Source organism: Talpa occidentalis, unplaced genomic scaffold, assembly GCF_014898055.3.
Source record: "Talpa occidentalis isolate TD23 unplaced genomic scaffold, MPIMG_talOcc4v2.1 talOcc4.10, whole genome shotgun sequence".
Classification (NCBI taxonomy): Eukaryota; Metazoa; Chordata; class Mammalia; order Eulipotyphla; family Talpidae; genus Talpa; species Talpa occidentalis.
Window position 1 is genome coordinate 6,435,741 of NW_023600993.1, and position 15,714 is coordinate 6,451,454.

At 50.8% G+C, this 15,714-nt stretch overlaps 1 protein-coding gene across 2 annotated transcripts in view; it reads left to right on the forward strand.

Moving 5' to 3' along the window:
- The window catches only part of SYN2 (synapsin II), a 126,289-nt gene extending 114,583 nt beyond the window's left edge, over nt 1-11,706 (forward strand). Inside the window, exons 11-13 of one of the 2 annotated variants that reach the window (XM_054698116.1) lie at nt 2,279-2,339; nt 6,364-6,487; nt 8,770-11,706. In XM_054698116.1, coding sequence (XP_054554091.1) covers nt 2,279-2,339; nt 6,364-6,487; nt 8,770-8,905 — 321 coding nt within the window. In that variant the 3' untranslated portion in view covers nt 8,906-11,706. Of the gene's footprint in view, nt 1-2,278; nt 5,029-6,363; nt 6,488-8,769 lie in introns of those variants that run through there. The other variant, XM_037523026.2, reaches the window with a different exon arrangement.
- Nucleotides 11,707-15,714: the final 4,008 nt, after the last annotated feature.

Below are 15,714 nucleotides of genomic sequence, written 5' to 3' on the forward strand. Positions count from 1 at the left end.
TTCTGGCTTTCATCGCTGTTACTGCTGTTTATCTGCTTATTTGACAAGCATTTATTCAGGGCCTGTGCTTGATGTTGGTAAAATGACAATAATCTTGAATTTCCCAAAATATTCCTGATTCTATTTTAACTTTTAATAAAAGTTCCCATGTCAGGCCACATGTCTCAATTATTCTTGGTGGGGTGGGGGTGGGGGCAGGAAAGGCACTGTGTTTGTTAGGAATTCACAAAAAGATGAAGACTTGGGCCTCCCCGGTGGCGCAGCGGTTGAGCGCTGGGTTGCGAAGCTGCCCGCGGCCTCTGCGGCGCCGGTTCGATCCCCGGCTGCTCCCCGGCCACCAGAGGAGGGTCCCACATGGCGCACAGACCTCTCCTGCCGCCCGCTGCTCCCCTCAGCAGTGTACTTTGGTCCTTCTGCCTGCTCTGCTCCCTGCTCTGGCTCTGGTGAATTCTCTCACCCTCCCGCGCTTCTGACTGTACCCAGTGCTTGTATAAACAAAAAGAAAGAAAGAAAGAAAGAAAGAAAAGAAAGAAAGAAAGAAAAGAAAGAAAAGAAGGAAAGAAGGAAAGAAGGAAAGAAAGAAAGAAAGAAAACATGCCTCTCTATAAAAAAAAGATGAAGACTCGCAGTCTGTGCCCAGGGCCTGGCTATGTGAGTGCCCCTTCCCATGTGAGTCCGCTGGGCACTTTATGGGACTTCAGAGAGGAGGTCAAATGGAGAGGAGAAGTCAGAGGGGAGACGTCATGGATAGGCTAGAACTGGCCTGCGTCTCCAGGATACAGGTAGGGCTGTTGTGAGGCTTAAGGGAGACACTGCACAAAAATGTCCGTCACGTTCACTGGCTCGTAGAGTGTCAGGTATGAAGAATGTGGAGCAGAGAGTACCGCACAGAGCGAGAAGAGACAGGAGAACCGGGGGACGATTCCAAAGCTCAAAGCAAGAATTGAAACGGGCCTGGTCAGGGCTGGTCTGGAGAAGGCGGTGAGAGCTGACAGGTGCCACCAGGGAGAGCTGACAGTCTTGCTGGCTGACTGGACGGGGAAGGCCTGAGCTGGCGTACGGGGTGTGGTGCTTCAGTGCTTCTCAGCTCAGAGCTGAGGAGGGGAAAGCAAGTGTGGGTGTTTCGGCGGTGATCTCTGACAGGTGGGGGGTATAGACAGGAAGGGCACCTCTGATGTGGTGCCACAAAGGGCTTCAAAGACCCCTCCTCCTCCTGTCCCAAACCGTGTCAGCAGGACAGTTTCAGGCAGTGCTGTTATGAACTGACCATGCTCCCGGTTAAGGTCCTACCCTTGCTTCCTTGGGGCTGGAGCTGAAATTGGGTCTTAATAGGCAGGAGGGGAGCTCGATGGCCAGAATTGGAGGCCTGTGGACAATGGTGAATGGGGGAGAAACCATCTTAATATGAGGGGAGGGCTGGGGGCATGGCACAGGGGAGAGGAGCACTGTAAGGAAGTGGGGGTGCTGACGCTTCCGTGCCCACTTTGCAGCCTGGCCTCTTCATTGTCACTGATACACCAGGCTGCCTGTGGGCATTCTTGAGCTTCTCCCTGTGCCCGACTCAAGCTCCACATGCTCCCTGCCTTCCACCCCAGTGTTAGACAAAATGAGGGCATGTTTATCTTTGACCCTGCAGGGGCATAGACAGATCACAGCTGGGAGGAGAGGAAGCACTTGGGGGTGAAATGTGATCCTGAGGGAGAAACAGCTTGGTCTTGAGCAATTCTGCCAATGTCCAGGTCTTCCTCCTTCCCTATGGGGAAGGTGGCTTCCAGCCCAGCCACCGCTTGGGTCTGATGCCTGACAGCCCCAGAGCTGACTCCCCAGGACAAGGGAGTCTGGCTGCCTGGTCCAGCCCCGACCCTGTCTAGGGTTCCGTAAACTCGATCTCCAATATTTGGTGTTGACCTTCCCTTTCCTTTAGAAAGTCAGATCTATGAGTCCAGGGGGGCTGAGCATCAGGAAGCCTCCAGAGAAGAGGCCAGATGTTGTTTGAAGACTCAGAGCTTCTAGCAAGAATAATTATGAAAGGGGTGAAATAAGAGGTGAGGGACCCTCCACCCTGCCCATCAGAGGGTCCACGCCCCATACTGCCTGCACCTCCAGCCTTGCTATGCCTAGAGGCTGACAGACAGCCCCTTTGAGGGGGCCCTAGACCAGCAGAAGCCTCTGGGCCAGGTCCTGCTGGGTCCCACTACAGCCGAGGATTCCACAGAGCCACAGGGCTTTGGAATCTGCTTGGAGTTTCGTTCTTACCTCTTGTGTTTTTGTCTTCCAGAGTGGAATTCTTAAGGATCCGGACTCCAGCAAGACCCCGCCTCAGCGGCCAGCGCCCCAAGGTTGTTTACAGTATATTCTCGACTGTAATGGCATTGCAGTAGGGCCAAAGCAAGTCCACGCCTCTTAGAGCGAATTGGTAGTTAATTTTTTCAAAGCAGAAATTTTAAGCCAAAAACAAACAAGGAAAGGAAGGAAAGCGGGGAAGGGGGGCAAGAGACCCCCCATTGGTGCCGTTTCTGCGTTTTCAGTGCTGACTGGACTGTGTTCCTCCTATGCAGTGTCAGCAACCCTGTCCGGTCGTGTGCCTGTTCCTGTCTGTGCTTGTAATGCTCACTTACGTTTCTCTGTATAACTTGTGATTCCAGGGCTGTCTGTCAACAGTGTGCAAAAGAACCGTGCCTCTCCCGAGTCCAGTGTGACTATCTTCTGGGTGGTTTGGTAGTACTTTCTCAAGTGTTGCATAATGTGGGGTGAATTAGGACCGGGGGGCAGACAGGGGAGAAACAAAGACCACAAAAATAAACCCCGACGCCTGTCCTCCCCCCAGGTGCAGATGACACTGCCCCCCGCCCCCGCTTCCCTCCAGAGTGTGCTCTGGACCTCCCTCCCATGCACTGTGCTCTTGCTTCCTTTCTGCATGACTAGGGTAAATAGATAGCTGTTTAAGAGACTTCCCGGGTCTTACCTCCGTGGCTTCATCCATTGACTCTGAAGGCATCCACCTTTCTCTCCATCTGCTGACTGTGGTGCAGTTTGACTCTGTGTGGCCAGGCTGGCTGTGCCTGCAGAGCTCTTGTGTTTTTAGTGATGACATGAAATATCAAGAGCAAGCTATTTCCAGGAATGTGTTCTGTATTTTACCTCCCAGTGTATCCCTTGTTTTATTATGAGCTAATTAGCTGTGAAAGTAGATACACACACACACACACACACAGTGGGGCCGCTGATGTGCAATATCCAAGTGAATTTGTATTTTCTGTGTTGATCTCAGTCTCCCTGACGTTGTTCCCCCTTTGTTGCTGGTTCTGAATTGACCACATTTGCGCTTCTGTGGAACTGAGGCTGCTTCGTATTCCCCAAAGCTTTACCCAGGTGCAGAGATGATTCTTTATAGATTTTAGCCAGAGACTGCAGGGAGCTGCTTAAAGGCTGAGCAGGCCTTGACCGTCCTGCTCTTGACCTCTCCCGAGGCATCATTACACCAGACCAAATCAAGACCCCCCCATTTCCCTTGAGCGGGGGCACTGCCTACAGGACTCGGAGGTGGACTCCTGCTGTCCTTCAACTGTGGCCAGAGCCCCGGGAATGCTGTATCCTCCCTCAGAGCTGGTGTCTTTGGCCAGGATGAGAGGCCAGTTTGGGGCAGAGGCTGCACAGCCGTGGTTCTGGAAGAACCCTTAGCCATTGGCCTCTTTCCTGCCGCCACGCGGCTCCCAGGCAGGCGATGAGGTGGTTCATTGCACCAGGCCTCACGTTCAGTGCCTCCTCTGGCCGTCTTCTAGCCAGGCCGGGGACGGCCCCCGTGGCTTCCTCTGGCACCACGGACCTTGGGAGCCCAGGCTGGCAGTTTGCCTTTTAGAAGAAATGCTTCCAGCCCACCTTCGACATTCCCGCTCACTCTGCACTGACATGTCAGCGGCTGGCTTGCCAGGTCGGGGGCGTTCCCAGTGTTGGTAGCACGTGCCGTGATTGACGTGTCCAGGGCTGCATGCCCTGGTTTCTCCTTTGGTTGCTGGCAGATTCTGAGGTGACAGGGAAACGCATTGAGTGTGATGTTCTCGTCAGTGACCCCACCCTTATTGGGTGACGGTGATGGATCTGGTGTGAATAGAGACACACATGCGTTGACACACTTCCGGGCGGGTTGCCTGAGAATCAGGTCCTTAAATACCTCTCAGTCTGATGAAACAGTAGAAAGTCATAAAGCAACATTTCCTGGAATGAAGGAATGCATTTCATTGATTTTTTTTTTTCCCCAATCATTTAATTTTTTGTCCAAGTGGCAAGCTGATGGTGGTGTTGCTTCTCTGCATGTTTTCAGTGTGGTCATCCAGGTGCTTTTCATGTGACATTCGTGAGCCACGAATATAGAGTCGCCATTTGAATTCAGTTAGGCTCCAGGGTGGTGCCAGCCAAGGTCTCTCAGGTGGCCAGTGGAAGCAGACAGCAAACCCTGACTACCCTGAGCCCTCAGGCAGCATGCTAAGGACAACTCTGTGGCCTGGGGGACATCCATGTCACAGTACAGGATTGCCGTTCAGGTGTTTTGTACCCATTTCTTTTCTGATGTTGTCCCCCTTTTTTTGTACCGATCCAGCTGGGAGAACCTCAGCCAATGCTGGAAGTGTGATCCAAGTACCTCTCTTTTGTGACTCTCTTGTACAGCTTAATGTGCAATAAAGGAAAAGTTATATCTGTCTTCAGTGTTAAGTTGTAAAGTTTCTGGCGATTTGAAGCATCTCTGTACAGATGGGAAAGCACTCGGGCTTGTGATATGAGAGGCTGAGCTATCCACTCGCAGTGCTTTACAAGAAAACGCCAATACAAATGGTACCCAACTTTGGAAAAGGCAAAACTGGTTCACGTGAAATAATCTGCTAGTCTATCATCTCCACTGGTTATCTGATTCGAACTTGGAAAATTCCAGTTATTTATTCATTTATGTATGTCTTTATTTGTGACTAACCCTGGTACTAACAGATTGGTGGTAAAGAGCAGTCTACCGTGTGGTGGGGAGACAAGCTGACAAGCCCGGTACAGAGTGGCCTAGACATGCATTTCTGCCTCTCCAGAGGACACAGGTGTTCTGGTACTTCTAGCAAACTAACTCACTACACCACTCTTAGCTGCTGTTGAGTTTCTGTCAGCGTCCTGCCAGCAGGCCTGTGGGTGTGGACTCTGGAACTGAGTCCAAGAGATCGGATCTCCCAGGGATTCTGCACATTTCCACTAGTCACTGAGTGCCCAGGAGACGCCGTTCACTCCTAAGTGTAGTAACCGCCCTCACGGCGAATTTTGAGCAGTAGGGCAGCTCACGTCTGCCTGTCCACCCCTGGAAAGAGGGCTGCCACGTGGTTTTCTTTCTCATGCTGGGAGAAGGGCATCTTCATCCTTTCGGGGGGCCTCTACTTGGCCAGATGGTGCCCACGACATGTCCAGGGAAGAAGGGGACTTGGAGTTCTGGAGACTTTCACCACACACACCTAGGAGAGGCTGGCACCCCCCAAGGATGGTACTCAGAGGTAAAGGAGTAGCTGGAAGCACCAGAGCTACCCTGGTCACAGGCATGAGTTCAGGGCACTCACACATAGGCAGGCTGGAGTGGGAAGGCCAGCTCCAGGGAAGCAGTTCCCAGAAGATCATAGAGTAACAGAGTCCTCCCCAAAGCACCTTCTGAGCCATGGTCCTCTGACACATTACCATCTTGAAAGAAAATTCAAAGTAGGACTTTTTAACACTTATGATTAGAAACACTGAGACCCAGAGAAGTTTGTTGACTTGACCTGAGAGTCACTGATGCCTGCACAGGTCTTGGGTTTTCTGGTTCCAGCCCCAGTCCTGTGCCACTGCCTTGGCCCACCTCTGTGTGTGCGATCTGAGAACTGCCAGTCAACCCTGACAGGGCGGCCTGCACCTAAGGAGCCTCTGGGAAAGCGGGTGGGGTCCCTCTGCTCTTGGGGGCCTTCTCTCAGCTCCCCTCTGATCTGGGCTGCCCCCCACAGTTTCTTCCCTGTGCGCCCCACTTTTGCTATGACTGAGGGGTGTGTCCCCTAGGAGGAGCAAGTAGTGGCGATGTCTGAGGGTAACCAGGGAATCTCTATGGAGCCCTTCAGAGCCTCAGGTGACTTCTTGCAATAGAGCTTATCCTTTCGATAATTAACTAACCACACCCGTTGGGATGTAGATTCTAATAAGAAAACCCTTTGATATGGTTAAATTATGAAGTTTTTCTTGTACTGAATCTAGGGGGCCCTGGGTAACCCCAAGGAATGCAGCCCCTAGGCAAGGTGCTGCCTCCACGCTGGCTCCCCCCTGGGTCATCACTGCCCTCTTCCCCCTCCTCCTCCTCTTCCTCCTCCTCAGCTCCTCAGCGGCCACGAGGCCCCACCACCCACGGAGATGCACCTTCCAGCGGCAACTCCCTGGCAGAGGCCCAGCCACCCCCGGCTGCTCCACCACAGAAGCCCCAGCCTCACCCACAGCTCAAGTAAGAGACTACTCAGCAGCTCCTTCCCCCTCCCCTCTTCCTGCCCCTCCTCCAGGCCTGGGGCTCCAGAGCTGCTAGAAAGCACCTTCCATCAGCCTGCCTCCTACAGACTTTATTTTTGTGGGGTTTTTTTTTTTTTTGGTTTTGGGGGTTTTTCTGGTGAGGGGAATGGTTAGGGATGATTGGGGAGGATAGGAAAGAGGGAAGTGAAAGACTAAGGTCTAGTGACTGCTCAGAGCCTTCCCTTCCTCCGGGAGCTGGTCCCAAGGCAGCTGTCCTGTGCTGTTCTGCTGCTGACCCAGGGTTTTTGTTTGATTTTTTTTTTAATTCTATCTCCCACTCCTTTTTCCATTTCTTTTCTCTCTTTCTTCTCTCAAAATTTCATTAAAAAAGTCCTTTTTCCTGCCTCTGACTCACAGTCCGGGGTGTGCGGTGGCCAAGGCTGCCCAGAAGGAAAAGGGAAGTAGTCAAGTCCATTTCAATTTCTTCCCTCCAGCTTTGTCAGAGGAGGCGGGTTTCTGGTGGGGGTGGCAGACTCCATCCTCTGGGAGCCCTCAGTCCCAGCCGTGGCCCTGGAGCTGCTGGCACACCATCGTATTCCAGAGGACAGGCCCCTGGAGCTGGGACACCGCCCTCAGGAGGGACAGAGCTGACCCTGTGCCCCCGGACCAGCCTGCGGTCACACTTAGTGCCGGAGCAGCCGCCTTGGCTGGAGGGCAGCACCCACCCAGCTTCTTAGAGTCCAGTGATGGGAGTCTTGAGGGAGGGAGAAGGGGGCTCTTGGATTTGGGGCCTCAAATGAGCCCTTAGAGATTGTGTCATCATTGCGTCTTAGATGAGGAAACATTGTCAGCGGAGACTCGGTTTTTTTCCCAGTGCCGTTTGCCTCGTTGATGGCAAAGCCAGAGTTCAGGCTCCATTGTCCAGAGGGCTGATCTCCGGGTTGTCCTACCCGGGAGGGGGGGCATCACATACTCCTGCTTCCCAGCACTGGCAGGGGGACGCTGCACTCTCCTGCAACCCATCTCTATTTAACCCAGCTGTTTTGCACATGTCACTTTTCAAGTCTCCTACCTCTCCTGTCTGCCCACTGAGGCTAGATCTTGGGGCTGAAGTAGTAGAATGGAACCTCTGCTGTTGGGTAGGAGGCTTGTGGCCAGGGCCCTCGGCAGTGCCTATGCGTGCAGGGGAGCATCCCCTCCCAGAGGCCTGCGTGTCGGGGCTCATCCTGGCCCTAATGAAAAGCAGGGCATCTGTTCAGAGTCACTGCAGGGGAGAAGCTGCTCGTGCACCTGTGGAAGGGACTTTCCGGGGTAGCACCCAGAGTTCAGGGAAGAGCTGGGAGTCCTAAGACACCAGGTGAAGGTTCTGGAGCCAGAATATAGAAGTCAAGAAGGAGATGGGCCAGGCTGAGCTGGGCCTGCCCCCCTCTACCTCCTCGCTGTCCCAGTTTTTCTCTCTGAATCACTTGTCTCTCAAGGGAGAAGTCAGTCCCTAAGATGAGATGTATGCAACTTGGGTATTTTAATTAGAAAACTGCCTAATACCCCTATGCAAGCCCCAATATATACCCTTTGCTCCTCAACACCCTGAACCCCGAATGCTTCACATCAGGGACCCTTTGAGGGAGGTGATGGGGTAGGTCAGATCCATCTTAAGAACCAGTCAACCGAGCCATTGTGTTTGTGCCAAGCTGAAGGTTTCTTTGCAATCAGAGGGAAAAAAACAACCTAGAAAGACCCACAAATGTCTGAGGTCATTTTACCAGACATCTACATGTCACAGATGAGAAACCCAGGCGCAGAGAAGCACACGGCTCGCCCAAGGTCAGGAGGGGTGAGAAGCAGAACCAGGCTTGGCCCAGGGTCTTCTGATGCTAACCCCACCACTTGGTGGAAAATGAGGGCGAGTCCCCAGATGCCTGTGGTGTGAGAGTCCTGGATTAGTCCTCATGATTTTGGCGGCTCTGAAATTAGCCCTCTGGTATTAAATAAGGGAAGTGGCTTCCCAGTTCCCTCCTTCTTTCCCTTCTCCCTCTTTCTCTCATTTTCCCGTCTCCCTTGCAACCCTGCTGCCCCCAACCTTTCCTGAAGGTGAACAAATAGCACCTGGTCGCCCCAGGGTCCTGGCCATGCATCCTTGGCTGACTTTCTCCTCTGTCACCTGGTCTGGTCCCCCGGGGGGTGTGGGGGTCCCCATTATGTCTCTCTCCTCCTGTCACCATCCCTCCTGCCTCGCTGGGAACACACCCTCTCACCTTCTCTCTGGTTTTTATCTTCAAGCAAGTCGCAGTCCCTGACAAATGCCTTCAGCTTCTCTGAGTCCTCCTTCTTCCGGTCTTCAGCCAGTGAGGATGAAGCCAAAGCGGAGACCATCCGGAGCTTGAGGAAGTCCTTTGCCAGCCTCTTTTCAGATTAGCTCTCCACGGGGGCACCTGAGACATTTGCCAACAACTCAGCCACGCTTGGTGGCTCTGTTCCACGGCTGCGACGCGCGTGGCCCCCTCCTCTGCTCCGTTGTGCTAAGTGATGTCACGCAGCTCAGAAAGGCCGGTGGGAAGGTCTCAGGGCAGGTGCCTAACCAGCGAGGGGCACCTGCCGTTGGGGTGGAGCTGCTGCCCTGTAGTCAGGAGAGTGTCCTCTGCGGTCCTTGTTCCTTTGCTGTGAGTCTAGTGGCCTTATTGTGACTGCGCCATCTTGTCTTACTCTTCCAGGACTCCCACCCTGCGGGCTCCTGGCAGCTTCCCCTAGCTCAGATGCAGTGTGAAGCATGCCCCCCTTAGCCAGTGCTGCCTGTCTGGGGTGTCTGTACCTACCCCAAAGTCCTCTTTGGCTCTGAGTGTTAGGAACTTGCCCCTATCTGGAACCTTTGTCACACCTGTTTAAGACACACCTGCCCTGCTCACAAGACTCCTTGACTCCCGTCATGGGGAAGCACTGTTAGTGGGCCCAGATGGAGGGGACCAGGAGCCACAGTTGCCCTGTCTCCCTCCTCTGGAGAGCCCTTCTGATGTGTGTGCGTGGGGACCCTGAGCTCCGAAGCTGCGCTGTAGAGAATGCATGCCTCTGTCAGGGCGGCCTGCCAAGTCTGTGTTCATCTCCAAATAAATGTTAAGACCTCTGGTATAATAAAAGCAGCAGCATTAACCAGCATTTGATTCAGCCCTAAGGTCGCCCCTGGCCACCTTGTGACTGAGAAGGTGCATGTGAGGCACGTGCGTATGTCTGTGAGTGTAGGGAGGGGCAAGCCTAGGAGGGGGAAGCTTTGTGTCAGTCCGTGCGTGCGCATGTGTGACTGCAGGTGTAGACTCTCTTGGTAGGTGGCTGAGAGTGTGGCTGGGCCTCCTGACTCCACTCCACGACTCTGTTTCCTCCAGGACAGCTGACTTCCTTCAGTAACAGCGTTTCTACCTGAACGTGTAGCCTTTCCAATAAGCCCAGCTCCTCGGCTTCTGTGACAGCCAAGTCAGACCCACTTGTCTGGCCTGCAGCGTTCCCAAAAGAAGCCCACACAGTGGACCAGTGAGCAGGGTCCACCAGCCAGCCCCAGCGTCCTGATCTGCTGTCCAGGTGGGCTCCGGGCACTTCACTTTGGCTTCTTCGTGGCTCTCTGGTACTCAAGACTTTGTTTCCAAAGACCAAAAAATGCCATGAAGATAAATATTACACACTGATAAAAAAGCAGTCAATACAGCTATATTCTGTCCACATATTTTCCTCCGCAGGGTTCCCATCCTACTAACTCAAAAAAGCAACACACCCAAATGCCGTGGTCTTGTCCCCTCGCCTCACAAGCCACAGATACCAAGGTTGGGGAATGGATTTCTCTGGTGCCAGGTTCTTTCTAACTCAACCCACATTTTCAGGGTCTAAGGATCTATAGATCTAGAACTATACCTTCTTAACACTTGAAAAACAGTGACACCTATGGGGGTGTGGTATGAGGTGGATCCCCCACTCCACCATAACTAGGGAATAAACTACTGACAAGCCAGGCCAAGCTACAGGATTGTACTACCTATGCTCAAGGTAAATGATCTTTATGTATTTCCAAGAATCTGTAACTAGTGGTCTTTTCTATCCCCCCTGATTTCAAATGTTTTAATAGGATGCATCCACTTCATTAAAAAAAAAAAAAGGCATCTATTAAACATTTTCTGTGAGTATAAATATGGTGATACATCCAGGAAAATATTTCCTCACATGTTCATGGTGTCTGCTGAGCTGCAAGCACAATTCTAAACTCTTAACACGCAGCCATTCACTTGTTCCTGACCACAGGGCCGTATAACAGAGACCATAATTGTTTGACATGTGAAGATGGGCAGGCACTTCAAGATAAAGTAGCTCCCTCAGGGTCACCCAGATGGGATGTTGTGGGCCAGGATTTGACCCCAAGCTGTGTAGCAGAACTCTTCATCCCAACTACTTTGCTAGGCACTTCTATTAAATTTAGCAGAGACAACAGAGTTTCATAAAACTGCAAGTAGTGTGATAACTAAATACACACAGAACTTCCCACACACCCATATCCCCCTCCTTCCTTCCTCTTCTCACTCTCTCCTTTGGCCCCAGGAAAAGGAGGGTGGGAGGCAGTGAGAGAGCTCATTACCTGCTCCTGACCCCTTACCCTACAACCGTGAGTGACATACACAGTGTCTTATTCTGATTGCATGTAATTCTGGTTCTTAAAAAATTACTCATTCTCCCACATGTGATGTCAGACCAAAACCCACAAGCAACTTATTTAGAAAATGAGTCAGCCCGGAACTGCTGGGGTGACAAAATGGGGAGGCATTTACCATGGTCATGTCTGCCTAGTCCGAAGGACACATGGACTCCGTCCAGCCGTTGGCAGTGGGGCGGAGCAGTGGTGGGCAAGTTCTCCCAGAAGCAGCGCTCTTGGTATGTAATAAAGATGATCCCAGAGACTGGGAAATTTGCCACTCATAACAATCAGTGAAAGTTTAGTGAATACCATGGTGAAAAGTGATCTAAAGCTGGGGGTCTCCAAAGGTGGGCGACAGTCCACAGAAGGTGGGGAGATTTTCAGTCTATGGGCCAACTGTGACCACTGTGTGGTCATCTCTGCAGTGGCTGTGGGGGTTGTTCTTACCCATATCTTCATCCCAGATGAGCAGAGCTTGATCTCGTCCCTGCCCTCATGGAACTCCCCATCTCTGTGGGTCAAGAAGTCTTCTGCCCACTCATTAGTTCATAACTCTATTGTGTATTTTTTTTTTAAAGATTTATTTATTTATTTATACAAGCACTAGGTACAGTCAGAAGCGCGGGAGGGTGAGAGAATTCACCAGAGCCAGAGCGGGGAGCAGAGCAGGCAGAAGAACCGAAGTACACTGCTGAGGGGAGCAGCGGGAGCAGCAGGAGAGGTCTGCATGCCATGAGGGACTTCACCTGCAGCTGGGGATTGAACCAGCCTCGCAGCCCAGTGCTCAACCGCTGCACCACCGGGGAGGCCCTCTATTATGTACTTTTTAAGCGCAATAAACTTAAAGGTGGGAGGAATATCAGCAGGAATTCTGTCCTGCAGTTTACAACCCACTAGGGGAGGGAGCAGGTATGTAATTACAAAGGAGAAAGTAGTAAGTACCTTAAGACAAATGTAATCAAAATGTTAGTTTGGGGGGTAGTCAAGCTTGATGGTACTGGTGAGGGCATGGACACAGGACTGTGGCACATTGCTGGTAGTGCCACTTCCGGGAACAGTTTGGCAATCTGTAATGCACAAGCTGTGTTATGACTCAGCAATTCCATCCCAGACATTAACTTTAGAGAATCTCTTGCACATGTACCCAAGGAGGCAAGCAAAAGAATACTAATCTCAGCACCACTTGTGAAAAATGTCTCATGGGGAATGAAAGCATATATAGTGGCTTATTCCTAAATCGGAAGGCTATATAGAAGTCAAAGAAATAAAAATATTTGAGGAATCCAGATAAGTTCAGATAAGATATGGAAGGAGACTGGAGAAGGACAGGAGGCAGCATTGCGGAGGGAGTGGAGAGCCCTCGGGGCGAGCTGGGAGCGGCCACAAGGTGGAAGGCTTGCCAGCCGTGGGGAATGGGTGAGCACACGGGACCCAGCCCCTGAGCTGTGCAGCTGCAAGTTTCTACTAGTTCTAGCCCCTCACTGCTCAGAGGGAAGACCAAGGCCCAAGCATCTCGAGGAGCTCACCAAGGTCATGAAGGAAGTTAGTAGGAGCAAAGGAGTCTCTTCTTAGGGGTCTGCTGGGCCACGAGGGACCATGTCCCCCATGCGATCAATGACTGGGTCTCATTTTCAGAGATGCTCTGAGCAGGGAAAGGCTCACAGAACTTTGCACAGAGGCAAGGAGAACTGGGAAGCTCTGGTGCTGGGCAATGGGAAGGGCCTGAGCTTAGAAATCAAATATGTGTCTAAGTCCCAGCTCTGCTAATTATCAGTGAACTGACTTTGATTATAAGTTAGCTTTCCTGTGTCTCGATTTTCTCATCTATGAAATGAGAGCAATGGTGCCTTTCTCAGGAAGTTGAAAATTAAGTGAGCTAATTCATCTAAAATCTGTTCTTAACAGTGTTTGGCCTGTGAGAGAATCACGAGAAATCCTCTCTGTCTCAGAACACCAGCATAACCCCCAAGCCCCCTCCCCAGGATGCCTCCAGGAGCAGGTAAACCCATCAAACCTGCCTTCATCTGCAACCAGGTGGGCCTCTGTGGCAAATTCAGCTCCTCTGATGCCTTTTCCTAGGACTGTGACTCTTAGGTTAAGTTGGTTGAGGAGGGTAGGCATCTGGGGAAACAGTGTCACTGCCAGCACCCCACCAGTGACGAATGTCTGCACGCACAAGCACTCACACACGTGCACACTGCACCCATGCACATGTGTATACACATGCACACACCACACACCTGCTTGCACACATACAAACCCCCAAAACCACTGTCACTGTAGGAATTTTAGCACAAACCCCATATGACTCAAATGGACCATTCAGTCCTACAGCGATGTTGTTTCCTCTGACAATTCCTTTGGGAGACTCAGCATCTGCTCCAACCAGCCTGCCACTTAGGTTCAGAAAGTAATTGCCCCCAGATCTGTCACCCTCAATGTGCATTTCTGTAACTCTTGAAGAACAGGGATTCTTTACCTGGAATCTCAAGACTCCCTTGTAAACAGTTTTGTGCACATGAGTGTTTCGTAGGTTCATTACACAAAAAAGATGAGTCATGTTTAGGGAGTGAATTTTGATTTTTTTAAGTCACTTAAATTTCATTTGGAGTCATCTCCTATGGTTCAGCTGGACAGTAGTTAAGGGTTGAAACACAGCGTAACTATTGTTTTTTATCTGTGCCCCATCAACTAGTTCCGAAGGCGATTAATCCCAGAATCAAGTCACCTGTATTTTGAATTGTTTCCTTTGAAATCAGTGTCAAGCTTCATCAAGGTTATTGATTTTCAAAGAGGGACGATGCATGTCAGCAGGAAAGTCTACTGTTTGCTTCAAAAATCAGCTCATTCTTAATTCTCAAGTCATGGGTTTCATTCAAAATAGTGTTTTCCTCCTCAACGAATAATTATCCCTTACGTTCTTCTTTTGCAGTTTATATAGCACATTGCAATTCAGAGGCACTTCACAGTTTACAAGTTCATCTAATTCATCTGTCATTTTGTTGGCTCCTCACAATAACCTCTTAAGATTGTGAATTATTCCTCACTGGTGGCGACTGCCAAGTGTCTGAGCTTTGGGCTCACACTTGGATGGTGCTGTTCCTCTACAGGTCTCCTAGGGCTTAAAAGCCTATTGATTATAAACACGTGGGAAAAGAACACAGTTTTTCATTCTCTCTGATTTACACTCTCTTATTCAACACCCTTTCATTCTTTTAGATCTTTCTTTCTGTCTATAACCCCCCTACACACACACACACACACACACACACACACACACACACACACAAGTGCTTGTCCACGGGCCTGTATTTTCAAGTTTCATCCATCCTCTGTCACTTTTATCAAGGAAGTAACCTGAGCAAGAGGAGGGCTGTTTCAGGGAACCCACCCCACAGGGAAATGCGTGCTCCCCAAGGAGTCCTGGCCCCTCTGCTCATTTTCAGCCACCCCCCCCCCCCCCCCCCCCGCCCCGTATCCACATTCATCTCTTTTGTTGGGAATTTCCACCCTTCAGCTAACACCTCAGGGCCACTCTCAGCTGGAAGCCACAGCCTTTCCAGTAGGCCAGGTTCAGCTCAGTGACAAACCCTAGCAGTTGAAGATGCAGTTCTTAGGGAGGGGAGATGAATTAACTCTGTTGGTTAATGACGGGATGAGGCAGGTTGGCACTCTTGCCAATCTGGAGCTCATCAGTGAGCACAGATAATGGCCAGCCTAGGCCCAGGGGAGCCCCACGGGCAGCTCAGTCCAGCCCTCCCACCAATACTCTGAAGACCCTCAACAGCCCGAGACCTGAGTGGTTTGGCCAGTGGGCTGAAGTGACGTTTGGATTGCTCATTTGCTGTGAGAGTTTCACTGGGCTAACAACTTAACTTTTGGAGTCTAAAAGCACTTTTGGTTTGAATATTACCAAAATAGTGAATTCCCCATTATGTTTCAATCAAATGTTAATAGGAAGAGGTCAGTAGATTATTTTTTCTTAAAAACTAATTCTTTATTCTGTCCCTCTAGATATTATTCTGGAAAAGGGCCTTTTTTTACACTTCTTATTATGACAGCCTCCTAATTAGGCTCCACGGCTTCAGTCTCTTCCCTGTTTCTGCAAGGAACACAGCTTCATAAAACTCCGAGCATCAGAATCTCCTAGTGGATCTCCTGTCTTAGAGACTGGAGACCAAAACTCCTTATCTTGGTATTTAAGGCCTTGAGAGTCCAGCCTCAATTTACCAGGGAGGCAGTATGTCTAGTGATTAGAGGGTTGGATTTTGGGGTCAAACTGATTTCAGTCCTGATACTACCACTTGTCAGCCATGTGGCCTTGGGCAAGTGACCAAACTTCTCTCAACCTCTTCCCGTCACCAGTAACTGGTAGCTGTGATACCACATACAGTGCTTGTGAGGAATGATGAGCTAATGCTTGGAAAGCACTGTGTGCATATGCCTCACACAGAGAAATTTTATTTATCATAGTCATTGCTTTTCAGCTTAGCCTTGCCTTTTTAGTTGCTACTAAGCTGATGGAAAATTCACTGTCTTTGCTTTCAAGCCTTCTTGCT